This window comes from Musa acuminata, chromosome BXJ3-9 (genome assembly GCF_036884655.1).
Source record: "Musa acuminata AAA Group cultivar baxijiao chromosome BXJ3-9, Cavendish_Baxijiao_AAA, whole genome shotgun sequence".
NCBI classification, from domain to species: domain Eukaryota; kingdom Viridiplantae; phylum Streptophyta; class Magnoliopsida; order Zingiberales; family Musaceae; genus Musa; species Musa acuminata.
Window position 1 is genome coordinate 1,729,285 of NC_088357.1, and position 17,684 is coordinate 1,746,968.

At 40.5% G+C, this 17,684-nt stretch overlaps 3 protein-coding genes across 3 annotated transcripts; all 3 read left to right on the plus strand.

The window, feature by feature from the left end:
- Positions 1-99: 99 nt before the first annotated feature.
- On the plus strand, positions 100-5,100 carry LOC103996765 (large ribosomal subunit protein uL18). The gene is made up of 9 exons (XM_009417751.3): positions 100-190; positions 1,639-1,708; positions 1,790-1,881; positions 1,966-2,092; positions 2,190-2,269; positions 2,371-2,487; positions 3,783-3,917; positions 4,458-4,627; positions 4,783-5,100. The coding sequence occupies exons 1-9, from the start codon at positions 188-190 to the stop codon at positions 4,895-4,897; spliced, it is 909 nt and encodes a 302-aa protein (XP_009416026.1). The 5' UTR covers positions 100-187; the 3' UTR covers positions 4,898-5,100.
- A 73-nt stretch (positions 5,101-5,173) lies between these two features.
- Positions 5,174-9,880, plus strand: LOC103996766 (formin-like protein 1). The gene is made up of 5 exons (XM_065166785.1): positions 5,174-5,311; positions 5,412-7,436; positions 7,517-7,713; positions 7,880-8,124; positions 8,890-9,880. The coding sequence occupies exons 2-5, from the start codon at positions 6,031-6,033 to the stop codon at positions 9,616-9,618; spliced, it is 2,577 nt and encodes an 858-aa protein (XP_065022857.1). The 5' UTR covers positions 5,174-5,311; positions 5,412-6,030; the 3' UTR covers positions 9,619-9,880.
- A 3,716-nt stretch (positions 9,881-13,596) lies between these two features.
- LOC135649976 (disease resistance protein RGA2-like) lies at positions 13,597-16,677 on the plus strand. The gene has a single exon (XM_065168989.1). It carries the CDS (start codon positions 13,597-13,599, stop codon positions 16,675-16,677), a length of 3,081 nt encoding a protein of 1,026 aa, XP_065025061.1.
- Positions 16,678-17,684: the final 1,007 nt, after the last annotated feature.

The following is a 17,684-nucleotide window of genomic DNA, read 5'->3' on the forward strand; positions in this document are numbered from 1 at the left end:
GCGATATGTATGCCCTCGCCCATGACTTGGACGATCTGAACCGTCCGTTCCTTTTAATCGTCATCGGCCGTTGGATCGCGTCTTTAGGGTTTTTATAAACCGAGACGAGCCTTTCTCTTGGAGTCTCTTTGCTCCTCGTCTCCATTGCCGCGACGCTCTTTGAGATCGGAGCAGACAAGGAGGCGCAATGGTAAGACCGTTCAACTCTTCCTCCTTCCTACTGCAAATCTCAGTGATTATGCCTCTAAGTCGTTGCCAGTTTATTGATCTAAGGATCTCGACATTTTTGAGCTTTGGGGTCATAGGCTAACCACGTCTGGCGCTTGGTGGTCTAGGGTTTCTTCATATGTATTGGCTATATGGTGTTGGTGTTCGCGTACTAATTTTTCGTGCTCGAAAGTGGGCATCTTTTGGGGTTATTTTCGACTAGGTTGAAGGATAATGGATACCGGATTTTTAGGATCTGATGTTTTCAGCTATTCATGAATTTTTTTATGTGCTTAGGGTCTGCAGTGTCTCGTAGATTTTATTTGTTTCGTTTAATGTTGGTTTTCCGCACGTTTGAGAATTGGAAAGGAAACTTTATTTGGGAATTGTCCATTTCTTCTTCTTCAATGCTTTATCAGATGGACTTTCCTGAATCTTATATACATTTAACGGTACCTAATTGATGCTGTGGTAAGTCGTAGTTTCATTTTTTTTTTATCCGATAGAGATATTGCAGATTTGCTGGTGGTCTAAGATGAATTTTATTTAATGAAACTGGACCAAGGAATTTTCTAGACATTGCATCATGCAGATGTATTGATTGATTCAATTCTCACTGAAGCCTTTGATTGTATCGCTTGACCTATTCCCGCATTATTAGTTGTCTGTTTCTGTACTTGATTTCCACCTGAATGTTGTAATTAATTCGATGCAACATAGAATGTGTATGATTTTTATGCCATGTAACCACTATTATGACTGACTTCCAATAATGTCTAAATTTGAAGATGTTTTTCTCTAGGTCCTGGATGCCTTGGGGTCTTTTGTGATTCTTTAATATGCTTTTCTAGCAGACAACAAATTATTTTGGGCATCCTGTAGGATTGGGTTCTTTCTTTGTGTGCCAGTCAGCTACAACTGTGATCATAGAGAACCAGTTGAACTGTGCAAGTGCCGTAGTCGCGGAAAGTAAGATTAACTTGCAAATGAAACCAAATCAGGATGTTAAGTTGGTTATTAAGATTGAAAGTGCACAAATACAAAGCATCCACCTATTGAGGTGGTAGAGATTTCCTACAACATAAATTGTAGTGGATCTCTTCATCATCCACCTTCCTACCAGCTATTTTAGTGAAGTCCAAATCTGAAATTAGATATGCTTCAGGATCCAATCTTCGCCAAGGAATTTGTTGTACCAGACCATGTAGGTAGGTACCGGGTTGTATTTTATTATTATTTTCTCAGTGATACTGGATATTACAATTTAGTATACCACCTAGTATACCAGAATCACATTAGTCCAATCAGTTACAGAACTGGTATTAGATCAACATTTAAATTCCTAGACCTTTCATTCCATTATGCCATTTGTTTGGTTTTGTTATGCATTTTCTAGATCTATTTTATGACCAAGTATTATTTTTGTTCTAGGTTTTTGTTAAAGCTCACAAGTCTAAGGCTTACTTTAAGCGTTTTCAAGTCAAGTACAAGAGAAGGAGAGGTATAGTTATTCTGAAATCTTATTCCTATTTAATTTTCAAGTCAAGCATAGCCAACATCATCTGTTTTACTTTTTTTCCAGAGGGAAAGACGGACTATCGGGCAAGGATTCGGCTGATAAATCAAGACAAGAACAAATATAATACACCTAAATATCGTTTTGTTGTTCGCTTTGTATCCTGACATCAAGTTGTTCATTTTTTTAATTTACATTTCTTCTAAGTATCATTATGTGTTCTTAACTGAGTATGTGGTTAGACCAACAAGGATATTGTTGCACAAATAATATCTTCAAGTATTGCTGGAGATTTGGTCCTTGCTTCAGCCTTTGCCCATGAATTACCTCGTTATGGGCTTGAAGTAGGCCTTACCAATTATGCAGCAGGTTATCATGCATTTCTTCATGTAAACTTTTATGCTTTCCCCTATTATATAATTGTTTGTGCTGATCTTCTTTCTACTATTATTTACTCAAAATACAGCTTATTGCACTGGACTTCTTTTGGCCCGTCGTGTTTTGAAGACGCTTGAAATGGATGAGGAATATCAGGGTAATGTTGAGGTATAACGTTTTGTCTATGTGGTTCCAGACTTGTTACACTCTGTTTTGGGTCTTGCTCATCCACCCTTAATATTAATGTTTTTGTTATATTTTCAACAAAGGCTACTGGGGAAGATTTCTCTGTTGAACCTGCAGAGAGTAGGAGGCCTTTCCGTGCTCTTCTTGATGTTGGCCTTGTGAGGACAACAACTGGCAATCGTGTTTTTGGTGTTCTCAAGGTATGCTCATCATTTAGCATTCACACTCATGCTTGTGGCAGTCAGCACCTCTGTGTCTTAGATAATTCTGTGGAAACACAATAAATATTTTGATGATAGTGAAAGAATTGGCTTGAGTTGTATTAATGGATGAATGAAACTAATAATGTTTCCAACCGAATTATTGTAGAATATGAACTGTTAGACATGAAAAGGCCAGAATTCTGTGCTGAGAAATGATGTCAATGCATCACCTTTTCAATTAACACACAACTTGTTTTTATATTTTATATGATACATGCTTAGATTCAGAGTTGAGTTAATGGATGAATGAAACACATAATGTTTCCAACCCAATTATCGCAGAATACGAACTGTTAGACATGAAAAAGCTAGAACCTCGTGCTGAGAAATGATGGTCAATGCATCACCTTTTCAATGAACACACAACTTGTTTTTATATTTTATATGATACATGCTTGGATTCAGAGTTGTATTCGCTAGTAATTGAAGTATCGACTGTTGCCACAATATTGGTCTTGGTAACATATTGGACCATATGGTACTGGAATACCTGGTGGTTTACTGACATGTACCACTCTGTATCTACCAATTAGATAGTAGAAAATAATAATGAATGAATTGTACTAGCACTTTGCCATATGTTCTGATATAATATTTGATCAGACTATAATATTGGTATTTATTGACTGGCATGGATTGGTAAATCAGATGCTTTCATCTGCTCAAGATTCAAAAATGGATCTTTGATTTTATATTAATCTCAATGAAGATTGCATATACATGTTAAGTTTCTGTGTTTTCTTGTTATTCTTACAGAATCTATTAAGGAATTATCTGCATTGACTAAATTTAACTAGTAAGGAATCTATCAAGTCAACAAAAACTTGTTCAGCACTTGTTTAATTGTTGCCTTTTCACTTTCTGTTTAGACATTGAATATACATGTTATGTTTTTAAAGACAACATGCCGTTGACTTTGGCTCATCAAATGCCTTTTTGGAACTACTTTGCACTTATTAATACACGTCTTTTCTGTACATATATGCTTATAATGTTCTTTTTGTTTTGCTGTGCACCTAAGGTCATTTTATTAATTTTTAATTAACAATTATATTTGCGTTTCACGTCTATCATGATGAAGGCCTGTTAGTGCATGTATAAACTCATTTGTCATCCTTAGTTATTGATTATAGAAATCTTTATCTTAAAACATTGTTCTGTTTTTTTTGTGTTGGAGGAAGCTAGTTTTATCTGGTTTTAACAATTGGGAACCTTTGTCTTGTCATCTGCAGGGAGCATTGGATGGTGGCCTTGATGTTCCACATAGTGATAAGAGGTTTGCAGGTTTTAAGAAGGATGAGAAGCAGCTTGATGCAGATTTTCATAGGAATTACATTTTTGGCGGCCATGTTGCTTCTTACATGAGGGTCAGGCTTCTGATGAGTATCCCCTTGTTAAATTTTTTCCAACTTATTTTGATTTAAATTAAAATGATGAATTTTGAATCACAATCCTTGCAAATAGAATATCATTACATATTTCATATTTCAGTTTCTTTTCTGTGAGGAAAAAAACAATAAGAAACCCATCTGGTATTTTTCCTAGCTTTCTTCAACTTAAGCATGGTCAAATGGTTGTGATTTTATTTTTAGCATCGTCTGTTATGTCATATGCTATCTATGATATAATGGACCTGAAATATGCATGTGGCTGTTTTGTTTCTGGAGTCATAACCTTAATGTTGGTTATGGGATGCAATCATGTGCTGTACCTATTAGCCCGGAGCCTATGTAGGAGTCTGTATATTCTGCATTCTATTTTGATATATGTTAGTATTATTAGAGTGGTAAATAACCAACCTGTACAAGCCTTTTATGTTATACAATTCAACCAATGGAAATATGTTTTTACCACCGAATTGCAGTTGAAATGGTCAATAACCCTTTCTTGTCTTAAAAACTTTTCAGACACTGATGGAAGATGAGCCAGAGAAGTACCAGACACATTTTAGTGATTACATTAAACGAAATGTTGGACCTGATGACATGGAAGACCTATACAAAAAAGTGCATGCTGCCATTCGTGCGGACCCATCAACAGTGAAATCCACCAAGGAGCCTCCCAAGGAGCATAAGAGGTGAAGATGATATATCTCATTCTAATTTATTCAATTGTTTGAAGTAGCTCAATCTACATGTGCACTGTGTCCCATGTGACTGTTCAAGTTTCTGTGAGGAACACATGTAGTGTAAGTTGATGTTCTGTTCTAACTTGTGTTTATTTGCTTTGTAGGTATAACTTGAAGAAGCTGACATACGAGGAGAGAAAAGCTAAGCTCATTGATCGGTTGAATGCCCTTAACTCTGCTACTGCTGACGGCTCTGATGAAGATGAAGATGATGAGTAAAGGAGCAGGGGTAGTTTAGATTAAATTTTGTTTGCATCAAATTATTATGGATTTATGAAAAACAGTATCTTGAAACTTCCAGTTGTTTTCAGCACAAGGTTTCTTTGCATAAAACAAGGACATCCAAATTTTGCTGTTAGGTGAATGACAAACTTGCTGTTCAGGTGGATTAGCATGATTAAATTTGCTTCTGCTATTATTCATCCTTCTCTATGGACTCCTTGAGTTCATCTTCATTCTATGCTCGAGCACTGCTGGATTAAGTTCATTTTTCATGTCATGAATCTCCAATTTCTTGTGTTATATTATCATAATTTTGATGTCCGAAGTTGCTGTGGGCGGCATATGTGTGGAAAATGGAATTGGTTCTTTTTACTCATTATTAATATTCACTCGAAGTATGACATCAACTGAGTAAGTAGGACTGCACCACATGTTATTTTTTGTATTACTGCACGAGATTGACTTGTCTTCCCAATTAATGCTTTCTCTGTTGTTGTCCTTCCTTTTGTAGTGTGTTGAGGAGCTGTTCAGGCTTCGTTCAACTGAGACAAAGAGGTGGTGCACATCATCCGGGAAGCACACGGCAATCTTTTCCAGACTCCGAAGCAAGCTTTGCTCACTGTTCTCCAGGAGACTCTGCTCCCAATGCCCAACAAAACCACATTGTAACATCTCTTTCTCCCTCTCTTCTGAATCCTGACAATGTTATACCCCCTTCCAAGAAATGTCCCATCACATCATCTGCGTTCCCCCATCTTTTAAACCTCATCTCCTCGGTGAGTTTAAACGATTCCCTCCCCACGGCAAACATCCACGTAATCCATCACTCCTTAAAACCTCTCCATTCTCTCTCATTCTCGCCGCCCTCTTCCCCTGTTATATGGGTTGCATCCTCCTCAAACCCTCTTCGGTTTCCTTATACTCTCCTTGTTAATCTTTGTTGGGTGACCAGCTGCGTACCTGTTGCCGCTGTACGAACGTTGCATGGCTACTGCAAACTCCCATGTTAAGGCCTCCGCAACAGTACAAACCTTCACCACTCCCTGAAATTAGACATCCTCTGGAACACTCTCCGTCTCTCTCACCATTAGACATCCTCTGGTACACTCTCCGTCTCTCTCACCAAAACAATGGCGGTGTTTGCCTTCTTCCTTTTTCTTCTCAGCTACACTCCTTTCCACTTCCGTCGCTCCATCGGTAGTACTACTGCTTCTGCAACGATCTACAACAGGAGGACTCTGCATCAACCCTTCTTCCCCTTAACGTTCTCTTCCTTCGCTCCAACCCAACCCCCTTCCTCTTCCTTCCCCAAGTACCCCACTTCCTCCTCCTCTTCTTCTTCTTCCCACCACCGCCTCCGCCCCTTCTTCCCGTTACCCCCGTTCCCGCCGCCGCCTCCTCACCCGTTCCCCGCCACCATCACCACCCTCCCAACCTTTCCCGCTAACATATCCTCCCTCGGCTCCTACTCCTCCGGCCACTCTTCTCCCAGGTTCGTCCCTGCGGTCGCTTCACCACTCCTCGCTCTCGCCCTCCTGGGCCTCTCGTTCGTGCTCTTCCTCCGTCTCCGTCGCCGCTGCCGCCGAGCGGGCGCCGACAAGGATGCCAGGTTCGGCAGCCTCGGTTTCTTCCCTTCCGATGCCGCCGCTCCTGACGGGCGGAAGCTCTCCGCCTCCCCATCGTCCGCCGCCGCAGCCGCCACCCCGGGGCCGTCCAGCTCGGAGTTCCTGTACCTGGGCACCCTTGTGAGCTCCCGCGTGCGAGAGAACGAGAACTCCGCCGCGCAGCTGGCCGACGGTGGCGGCTCGCCGTACCGGAAGCTCGGGTCCCCGGAGCTTCACCCCCTCCCGCCGCTGCCGCGCCAGTTCCGGAGTGCCAACGCCGGTCGCTCGTCGTCCTCGGGGTTCTACTCGCCGAAGAACTCCCCTGGCTCCAAGGGGAGCGCTGCCGGCCTGGCGTCGAGCTCAAAGGAGGCGGCTTTGGGTGTGGAGGAGAGGTGCGGGTCGCGGAGCTCTACTCTGAGCACGCCTTCGTACGTGTCGTCCAATGTGGCTTCTTCCCCTTCGCGGTCATCTCCCACCACTTCCTCCTTACCTCCGTCACTGCTGCGGCTTTCGACATCGTCACCTCCGGAAGCTAGACCACGTTCCCAATCCCCACCCTCTTCACCACCGGGGGCGGACTACGATAGAAAGGTCGGAACCTTGCAATCTTCCGGAGAGAACTTGCGGTCACCAAATAAGATAGGGGACTTTGCTAAAGGCTCGATTGCTGTTGAGCTAAATCCGCCGCCGCCACCACCAACTGGATTCCAGAAGGATCAAAATGTGAAGATACCGGCTTTCCAGCCGCCGGTTCTGCTACCTCCCCGAAACTCTGTTGTGTGGAATTCTTCGATAACATCAAAGTATTCCAATGCAGCTGAGAAGCATGAGAATAACCCTCGCCCAAAGTTGAAGCCTTTGCACTGGGATAAAGTTCGAGCAAGCTCCGACCGCAAGATGGTGTGGGATCAGCACAACTCAGGCTCATTCCAGTGGGTCTTTCAGCTTAAAGTCTTGAAAGCATTTTCTTTATGCCTCTGTTGTTTCTTTGTCTGAGCTCATGGAGTTGCAGGCTAAATGAGGAGATGATCGAGACATTGTTTGGTGGTAACACAAGCATGGCACCTAAGGAGATGACCGGAGGACTCCTATATCCTTCATCGAACCAAGAGAACTGCATCCTCGATCCTAAGAAGTCGCAGAACATTGCAATTATGTTGAAGGCCCTGCATGTGAGTGAGGAGGAAGTCTGTGAGGCTCTCTTAGAAGGTATCGCTTTCCTTTATCCTTTGACTGTTTGCATATCTTGGGATTCAGAACAACAATTGGGTACATGTTCCTCTTATCAACCTCTATGCGACTTTTCTAAATTCATCCTCAGAATTGTGGTACTATTGGTTCACTAACACATTATGGTATGTGTTGGAAAAACAAGGTAATGCTGATAGCTTAGGAAATGAAGTTTTGGAGGCACTCAAGAAGATGGTTCCAAGCAAAGAGGAAGAACGTAATCTGAAAGAACACAAGGATGATTCATCTTACATTCTTGGTCCAGCTGAAAGCTTTTTGAAGGCAGTTCTCCTTATACCGTTTGCATTTAAGAGAGTTGATGCCATGCTTTATATTGCTATTTTCGATTCAGAGGTCAATTACCTAAGGAATTTATTTGGGACTCTTCAGGTAAGTCTCTTTGGAATTATCATTCTCAAATTTCACCAATTATGTGAAGCTGCATGAAGTGAAAGTCATTGTGGCTGCATGAATAATGATATATGCTTTGAGACTTTAGACAATTCTTTTTTGAAACAATTGATCTTAATCGAATCAATTATTTTAATGGATTGAAGTTAGAAAAATCCAATGAATGGATACAATTGATTATAGTTTGTCAAATAATTGGTTTGAAATGATTATGTATTCGATCATTTGACCTCATTTGGTGCCATATATGTGTGTGTGTGTGTGTGTATATATGTAGATATATATGTGTGTATATATGTACATACGTATGTGTATATATATGTACGTATATATACATATGTATGCATATATATATATATATATGTACATATATATGTACATATATATGTATGTACATATATATGTACATATATATGTATGTACATATATATGTACATATATATGTATGTACATATATATGTATGTACATATATATGCACATAGATATATATATGACAAATCATGATCAAGGTGAATGATCGAAATTAGAGGTCAAATAAGGTGAAACTGATTGAATAGGAATATTATTACTTGATACTCTTTCTTAATTAAATACTAATTTTATCACTTAATATGCTGTTCAATTATAAGTGACTAGTAGTTTCATATATAGACATGATTAAAATTATGTTTCTTGTCTCTGATTTATAGTGGCTCCTATATTTGGACATGCTTTGCAAAGCTCAGTACTTGTCAATGTCTCAGGCAGCCTGCGAAGAGCTGAGGAGCAGCAGGATGTTCCACAAGCTCCTGGAGGCAGTCTTGAAGACTTGGAACCGAATGAATGTTGGTACCAGGCATGGTGAGGCAGATGCCTTCAAGCTCGATGCACTTCTCAAGCTAGTTGATGTCAGAGGCACAGATGGCAAGACCACCCTGTTCCATTTTGTTGTCCAGGCAATCAGTCGAGCTGAAGGATCCCACCTTTTCGCTCTCAACCCTTCAAGCATTAAAACCCCATCGAATGCAGCATCAGATCTTGAGTGCTGCAGACTCGGAATCCATGTCGTGTCCCGGCTGGGAATTGAGCTTAGCAATGTCAAGAAGGCAGCTGCAATGGACTGCAATATGGTTAGCAGCTGTGTTATGAGACTTGGCGGAGAAATTGGGAAGATCCATGAGGTACTGCAATTAAATGATTCGTTCTCAAAAGAGGATGGTCACAATTTCCATGATGCCATCATCAGGTTCTTGAGAAAGGCTGAAGGTGCAATCTTGGACATCCAAGCTCGAGAGAGTTTTGTGCTATCCATGGTGAAGGAGACCACTGAATTCTTCCATGGGGACTCGGCCAAAGAGGAGGATCATCCATTTAGAATCTTCGTGGTGGTAAGAGATTTCCTTGCAGTTCTCGATCAGGTTTGCAGAGAGGTCGAAAAAATCAACGAGCATGACATCATCATCATGACACGGCATTTGCCAGTAAGGCAGTAACCATGAACCAAACATCACGTCTGTTGTTCCCCAGTGTTCTTGCATCAGAGCCTCGATGTTCTGAAGATTATCATCTTTGTAGATCTAAGGATTAGAGTTTAGGCTTTTGAGTGGCTAAGATTATCATCTTTGTAGATCTTTGTGACTTGTTTATATTATGTAAATGCTAGTAGTAAAAGCTTGTTGTGGAGGTGAATGAAGTGTGGAACTTATGTTATCTTGTGAGGTAGTTGGAAGCAAAATAAGTTACCTTTTGGTGCAAGGCTGAGATCTAATGACATGTAGAGCTCAATGGTGGCAAAGTGTCTGACCCAAAAAAAATTAGTACTTAAGATTTTATTGTTGTTGTATTTATCTGAAAATATATCTCCTCATACATTTCTCTGCATTGCAATGAAAAATATTGCTTCCACGTGTCATCTGATTTAAACTTTATTCACAGATAGACCTTCATTTGAGTGCATGATTGTTCGGTACCAAAGTCAGTTCATTTTTGCCTGGCCAAGTTCAGAGAGTCACATAGCCACTGTATTGGTCAAAACAGAACCTTGGCAAGAATGATGCCAGTATACAGTTGCCGATGAGGTATTCTGAGGCTTTGCAGGGGGAAAGTTCACCGTGGAATAATGTCAAAGAGAAGGGTTGAGGTCTGAAACATCATGTGAGCTGCCCAGAGAAGGCTGCAGCTGCCTCAGGAACAGGCATTCTCGCTGTTCCATGGATTACCTGAAGACAAAGGGCCAGGATTCTGACTCTTGCCAGCCATCTCTCTTCATTGAATCTTGTGTGAGTCCCTTTTATTTCATGCTTTTGTCCCTTGATTGACCATAATATAAAGCAGATTTTTGTAAAGTTGATTTTAGCCAACACCAGGAAAATTAACATGCATGAAATGCATAAAATATATTTCGAAGGAACTCAGTGGTAATCTTATTGAAATCTTTCGACAACTTTTGCCACTTGTTTAGATCCTCATATTGGAGGCAACAGAGATATCTTTTTATTAACCTTCCAAACATCAAGATGGAAGCTAGAAAATTCAAGCCACGATCTCTTCCAAAGGTATCTCAAACAACTGCTTTGATTCGTATCAGATGATTATTATTCGGTACACATATTACAACTTGCAATCTAATCTGGCTTGTAATGAATGACAAAGAGTTGCTGTTCTTTACCTGGAGGAACTGATCTTTGTTGGGAAGCAGTGTCCGTCGACAAGCATTACATACTTGTGCTGCAACATCATCATAGTGAGAGCCAACTTGAACACAACTATTTAATCTTAGTAAGAACTTGGAAGTGCAGAAACCACAAGGATCCCACAGATTTCACATAAGCAACATTTCCAGCATCATGATTGATTGGGTCAAACATTTTGGTTCACCATTGTGTCTAATCAACCTCTTCATTAGAAATGTCTCCAGAATCTAACAGAAAAAGACTTTCGTGTTTGGACAATGAAAGAAAAGAAATGACATGAATATAACATGAGGCAGAACATTAGAAACCAGGGACACAGAAACCCAGGATGCTCCATCTGATCTTGCCATAACAAAATGATCTTGTCTCACAGCCTCGATGACTAATAGGATTCAAAGTCAAACAAAGGTACCTTGTTTAAATAGATATGTAACTAGTGGTGTTCCATGATAAATGACCAGAATAGTTAATAATCACAGAAGGGAAGATTGAATCACTTGCTAACGATCCATTCCTACTTAATCTTCCTTTAAGCCAAAAAGAACTAAGCAACCTCTGAACAGTGCATTGTCTTAAACATACCGAAGTCAACTGTACATAAACAAAGTATGAATGTTTCAATTAGAAGCTATAAATATTCATGCCTAATTAACTCTGGCAAGTTAATAAGTTAGAAGCTCTTTATGATTTTTCAAAATGATTCGAACTTGGGCAAGATCCTCATGATTCAAACTTCCTGATAAACCTTGATCGTATGTTTTAGAACAAGACTCATGTATCACTTGAATAGTAGCAAATAAAATCGAGTAGTCCATCGGTGTTAATCTATGCTAATTCGATAAAGTAAAATCCTAACAGCATATGGCACCTGTGTGCACCTTTATTGTACTCCTGGAAGGAAGCAAGAGTAGTAGGTTTATAATCGCCGTAGGTTCATTTTTGCTGTACAGAATAATGCAACTTACTGTTAGTATCAGTCATGGGATTCACACTAGCTTGTATCTGTCATGAGATATTTTCAACATCTTAATCGAGCCAAAGCCTGCCACCTTCGACCGATCGCAATCATCTAGCAAAACTTTTCTGACTCCTTAACCGTAAATCATAATCATATAATAGACAACAAGTAACTATGAACGAATGATCTCAATTACTTGATTGAAGTTTAGATAATGGATAATCTGATTTTGGTTTTAAGTGACAATGGATTATTGGGTCTGGTTTGCACTCATGAAGATAAATTATGCTCCTGAATAAAAAAGAAACCAATACTCTGTCGAAAAGAAATCCATTTTTCATATTAGTGTGGTTTGCAACATGAGAATTTGTTAATGCCATTAGTATGAATGCTGTTCAAAATCTACATGTCCACAATCATTATTTTACATTTGCAGAATACAAGCAGAGAAGAGGAGGCAAGAAAGGGAATGGTAATGGGTGGCACCAAAAAATATGAGAAAACCAGCATCAGGTATGTGACAAGGATAAAACAATAAACTTCGCCATGCGAGCAAGCAAGCAAGCAGAAAAGCATAGCTTAAAATTTTCACACAAAAGTAAAGCTTCTTCAATGAGAATTGAGGGGGCAAAAAACAAATGTAAGCACACATTACCAACAGCTATACGAGGAAATAGGCAGTCAAAACAGAGAGGAACTTTTTCTCTTTTTTTTTCTCAGTAAATAACGAAGACAAAAAGACCATCGACTGCACACGTTTAGTATCTAAATAATATCAATTTCATTTCAATCTTATGAATACTGTAAAAAGATAAAACCAAATATATTATTCTTCTCTGAGTTAAGAAAAAAAAGGGTTTCGAGTAGTTAAGCTGGCAGGAACAGTAGCAGCTATGATCAATTCAAATGATTGATTGATTTATGCCAAAATTCGTAGCACACTTTGATGCAGAAGACCAAATGATATTTGGTCTGTAGCGATGATATTTGCACGACTGTTGATGCTTCACCTCTGCAATGTATTTGATCAATTCACTTTGATGCTTCACCTCTGCCCGGTGTCTTGAAGCAATATATTTGCACAACTGTTGATGCTTCACCTCTGCAATGTTGCAGTTGCCTTCACAGCCGCTACCTTAATTAAAGTTCCAGTCATGCTAAGGATTCTTTATTTTGCCCCCAAGAAAAGAAGATGCCTGTTAAATCAAAACACTGGTGATGCAATGCTTTAATTAAAAGCTGTAAGATTCTAAGTAAAGAAGAGGAAGGTTAGCACATTCATGCCTCCCTCGGAGCATCGGAGAAAGGCAAACGGTGAGGAAAAAGAAACCCGTTTGCCCGGTGTCTTGACACAGACGAAAGAAGAAAAGAAATAAGAGAAAGAATGACCGAGGGGTAGAGAATCACATGTTCTTTTGATCCTTTACAGCTGGCTCGCTCGCCTGCAGGAGAGCCACGCAAAGGTAACCAACGGCAGAGAAGAATCGAGCATTACTTGGAGCTTGCTTCGATGATTGATTCGTTACTTGCACAGATCGTGAAGGTAGATTCCAAGTGCGTCATTCTATTCGTTACTTGCTTGGATTAGCTTTCATCAAGCATTAATGGTTGCTTGGGATGAAAACAAAGTGATGTACGAAAAGGAACAACTAATGAGGCACGAATACTTTGTAGATTGATTCCAAGTGGGTTGAGTAATACCAGTCCACGGCTCAATTGATAATCTAGAGTTCCATAGCTGCCACCCTGACATCAAAGCCATGGCGTTGGCGTCAGATCTGGAGCGCGTACTATCGCACATACTGCCGATGCCTGCGACGATGGCGCAGGGGCGACTGCTAGGCATGCCAAACCACATGGAGATGATTCGAGACCGCCTGTGGGCTATCAATGGCACGATCAAGGACGCCGAGCATCGAGCGTTGAAGGAACCGGAGTTGGAGGAGTGGGTGACCGACGTCGGTGCAGCCATTGTGGACGTCGACGATCTGCTCGGTAGGATCCTTGACTGGCACCCAAGAGGAGGAGCGGCTGCAGCATCGAATCGCTCGTCACACTCCATCTGCAGCATCCGAGAGGCCTCTCGCCAAGCCATTCTATTGGAGCTCAAGGAGATGGTAGGCAGGCTGAACTATCTGGTGAGGAGGGGGTCTGTGTTGGGCCTCTGGAAGGAGATACTGGAGTCTGTGGATCCACGACAAGAAGAAGAGTACTCCACCGTCCTAAGAGAAGAGGTGGTGGGACGGAACGAGGATGTAGAAAAAATCATCGACATTTTGCAGCAGCAACAACAGTCTGGCGATGGTGTCGAATGGCTGCTCATAGATGGCGAAGATGGAAGGACGACCCTTGCTCGGTTGATTTACCACCACCCCTGGGTGCGGGAGCAATTCCAGCATCGAATCTGGGTGGATGTCTCAAAAGTTGCTTATTTGGATCCTACGATGATCATGAGAGAATTCACGAGTTCAATAACCGGGGAGCCATGCGAGGACATCTGGCTATTCTTCGACGGAATCCATGGAAGCAAATACTTGCTCGTTCTGGATGATCTCAACATCGGGGAGGAGGACAGAGATAAGTGGTCCCAATTGGAGAGCTTTCTATTGCTCGTCGGCGCCCCGGGGAGTACCGTGGTGGTCGTTCCTTTCTTCAACTCGCGTTTAATTGAGAGTGTATTGGGGTCCACGCGTTTAATTGAGAGTATAATATTGGGGTCCACCGACTTGGTTTTTACTCAGTATAAATGGGGGTCCTCTTCTGTCCGAAAGTACGAGTTGGGGAGCCTATCGAAGGATGATTGGGTAAAATTGTGCATGAGACAAGCACTCATCCGGCCCGATCAACACGAGCAAGCAAACGCGATAATTCAATTATGTAATAGTGACTATTCTTCATCAGATGATGGGTCTCCCGTGTTCGCCAAGGTTTTTGGGTCTCCCATGTTCGCCAAGGTTTTTGGCACCGCATTCAGATATGCTGAAATGAATCGATGGCAACAACGAATCGATGAACATGGACACGATTATGTCTTCAATCAGGTTAAGGAAAGGGTGAACAACCAGGTTATGGCTTTAATCGTGTCTCATTGCCTGTCACGAAAATGGACACGATTTATGTTGTACGGCTGGTTGATTAGACATGGTGGTGACATGGTCGATTATAAAGACTTATTGCACGTGTTAGCTGCTGAAGGCCTTCTGCCGTATTCGGTCGACGAAGGGATGACAGGGGAAAATGCGCAGCTCAGAGTCTCTAATGAGACCTATTCTTCGATAACTATCACAAAATATTGCTATACGTTGAGTGCGGTTGATTCAAATTCAACAATCCCACGACAATGTCTCCATTTACGTATCTTGGTCGATTCCAATACGATAGTTTTTCCAAATGCCTTCTTCGACGGGGTAAATATGTTGAGAAGTTTGGTATTACAACCTGAGCAGATGGATCACCAACATAAATATCAAATCTTAGATATCCCAAAAGGTATGTTTAACAATCTTATACATGTACGAATTTTATATTTACGAGCTATCAGAGTCCAACAGCTACCTGATACAGTGGGCAAGTTGCTTATTTTGAGATATCTCAACCTTTCCCAATCCGAGATCCAAGCACTTCCCGAGTCCTTGTGCAAGCTCAAAAATTTACGAGTCTTAAATCTAGCTCATTGTGAAAAGCTTCGGAAGCTACCGAAACGAATACATAATCTTGAGAATTTACATATTTTAAAATTAGCTTATTGTACAAAGCTTCAGAGGTTACCTATTTCGGTCACCGGCCTTATAAATCTACGAGAGTTAGATCTGGAAAGTTGTCAATGGCTTGTTGAATTACCTGAGGGTTTGAGTAACTTGAAAAAACTTATAGATCTCAACGTATATAGATGTCCATTGAATCAAATGTCACGTGAAATAAGTCAAATGAGTAACCTCATGAAGTTGTATGGATATATCAAAATTAGTGATATTGGAAATGTCTTCTCGGAGTTACAATCATTGATGAATCTAAAAGAACTAGTGCTACAAAATCTCGAACAAGTGTCAAATTCAGAAGATGCTTTAAAATTACATGATGTACTTCCACGACTCAGATATTTGAGGTTAAATTGGAAATGGGACAATACGGATGACATGAGAACCTCGGAATTGGTTTCATTGCAGGTGCTTGAAAACTTCCGACCTAATCCAAACTTGAAAAAATTAGAGATTATTTTATATGCTAGTGAGGAATTTCCCGAATGGATAAAAAATGGATTTGACTGTCTTCACAAGTTGAAATGGATCAAACTAATCAATCTCAAGAAATGTAAAAGGCTACCTTCACTTGGAGGACTACACGATCTCAAGATTATCGAGATAAGTGGTATGGATTTAATCAATGCTATGGATGAAGCATTCTACGGTGAAAATGAAAATGGGACATTTCCTAATTTGGAAAAACTCATATTGTCCGATATGCCTGCACTAGAAAAATGGTTAAAGGTGGAGCGACGAGAACGCTTGTTCCCGAGACTTGGTGAATTGACATTAATCCAATGTCCAAAATTCAAAGCTTTAGAGGTGGATCTGGAGGTCACAAGATTGAGTATTTGGTTGAACAATAAGATGCTGCGGACATCTGAATTCAAGGGTTGGCATAACCTCCAAAGTATAGAGCACTTGGAGATAGTTGGATGCCAAGAGATGAGGCGTTTGCCACAGGACATGGAACGGTGTGATAGACTTCACAAGTTGAGAATTATCGGATGTGACAATTTGGACTGTTTGCCGGAGTGGCTGCAAGGATTTGAAAGTCTGAAATATTTATGTATGTATGGCTGCAGAGCTCTGTCATTCATGCCAGAGAAGCTTAAACGATTTGTCGAAGTTAAAGGTTGTCCAAAGCTGCGACGTTAACCAGCGGAGCAGAGTACGTTCTCCTACCTCGGAATATTTTATACTACGATTAGAGCAGATTGAGATAGAATTAGCAATATTTCATTTCACTGTTCAGAAAACACCATCTGATTTCGGTAGCAGCATCAAATTGCAGATGTTTGGGACTTGGAAAGGAAACATTATTTTGGAATTCTCCACTGATGCTGTGGTAAGTCGTAGTTTCATTTCTTTTCCTGTAGTCAGAGATAATTGCAAGATTTGCTGGTAGTCAGTCAGTCTAAGATGAATTATATTTAATGAAACTGGACCAAGCAATTTTCCACCTGAATGTTGTTGTAATTAGTTCGATGCAACATAGAAAGTGTGTGTGTATGATTGGTATGCCATGTTGTAACCACTATTATGACTGACTTCCGATGATGTCTAAATTTGAAGATGTTTTCGATGCCTTGGGGTCTTTTGTGGTTCTCTAATATGCTTGCTTTTCTACCAGACAACAAATTATTTTGGATTGGGTTCTTTCTTTGTTTTGTTTTTGTGTGCCAGTCAGCTAAGATAGAAAGTAAGATTGACTTGCAGATGAAACCAAATCAGGATGTTAAGTTGGTTGTTAAGATTCAAAGTGCACAAATACAAAACATCTGCCTATTGAGGTGGCAGAGATTTCCTAGGAACTAAATGGTAGAGGATCTCTTCATCATCCACCTTCCTACCAGTTATTTTAGTAAACTATAAATCTGAAATTAGATATGCTTCAGGATCCTGTCTTCTCCAAGGAATTTGTCATACCAGACTATGTAGGTAGGTATTAGACTATATTTTATTATTGTTTTCTCAATAAGATTCGATATTTCAGTATACCATACCACCTGGGACACCAGAATCATATTAAATCCAATAAATCGATATTAGAACGATATTTAAATCCCTAGACTTTTCTTCTATTATGACATTTGTTTGGTTTTATTATGCATTTTGAGATCTTAATTTGTTTATTTTTTAGGTCAAGCATGGCTAACATCATA

Coding starts and splice junctions, on each gene's coding strand:
- LOC103996765 (XM_009417751.3), top strand. Junction 1,709..1,789: donor CAAGTACAAGAGAAGGAGAG/GTATAGTTATTC, acceptor CTTTTTTTCCAG/AGGGAAAGACGGACTATCGG. Junction 4,628..4,782: donor CCTCCCAAGGAGCATAAGAG/GTGAAGATGATA, acceptor TTTGCTTTGTAG/GTATAACTTGAAGAAGCTGA.
- LOC103996766 (XM_065166785.1), top strand. CDS start 6,031: ATGGCGGTGTTTGCCTTCTTCCTTTTTCTTCTCAGCTACACTCCTTTC. Junction 7,714..7,879: donor CTGTGAGGCTCTCTTAGAAG/GTATCGCTTTCC, acceptor TGGAAAAACAAG/GTAATGCTGATAGCTTAGGA. Junction 8,125..8,889: donor ATTTATTTGGGACTCTTCAG/GTAAGTCTCTTT, acceptor TCAATGTCTCAG/GCAGCCTGCGAAGAGCTGAG.
- LOC135649976 (XM_065168989.1), top strand. CDS start 13,597: ATGGCGCAGGGGCGACTGCTAGGCATGCCAAACCACATGGAGATGATT.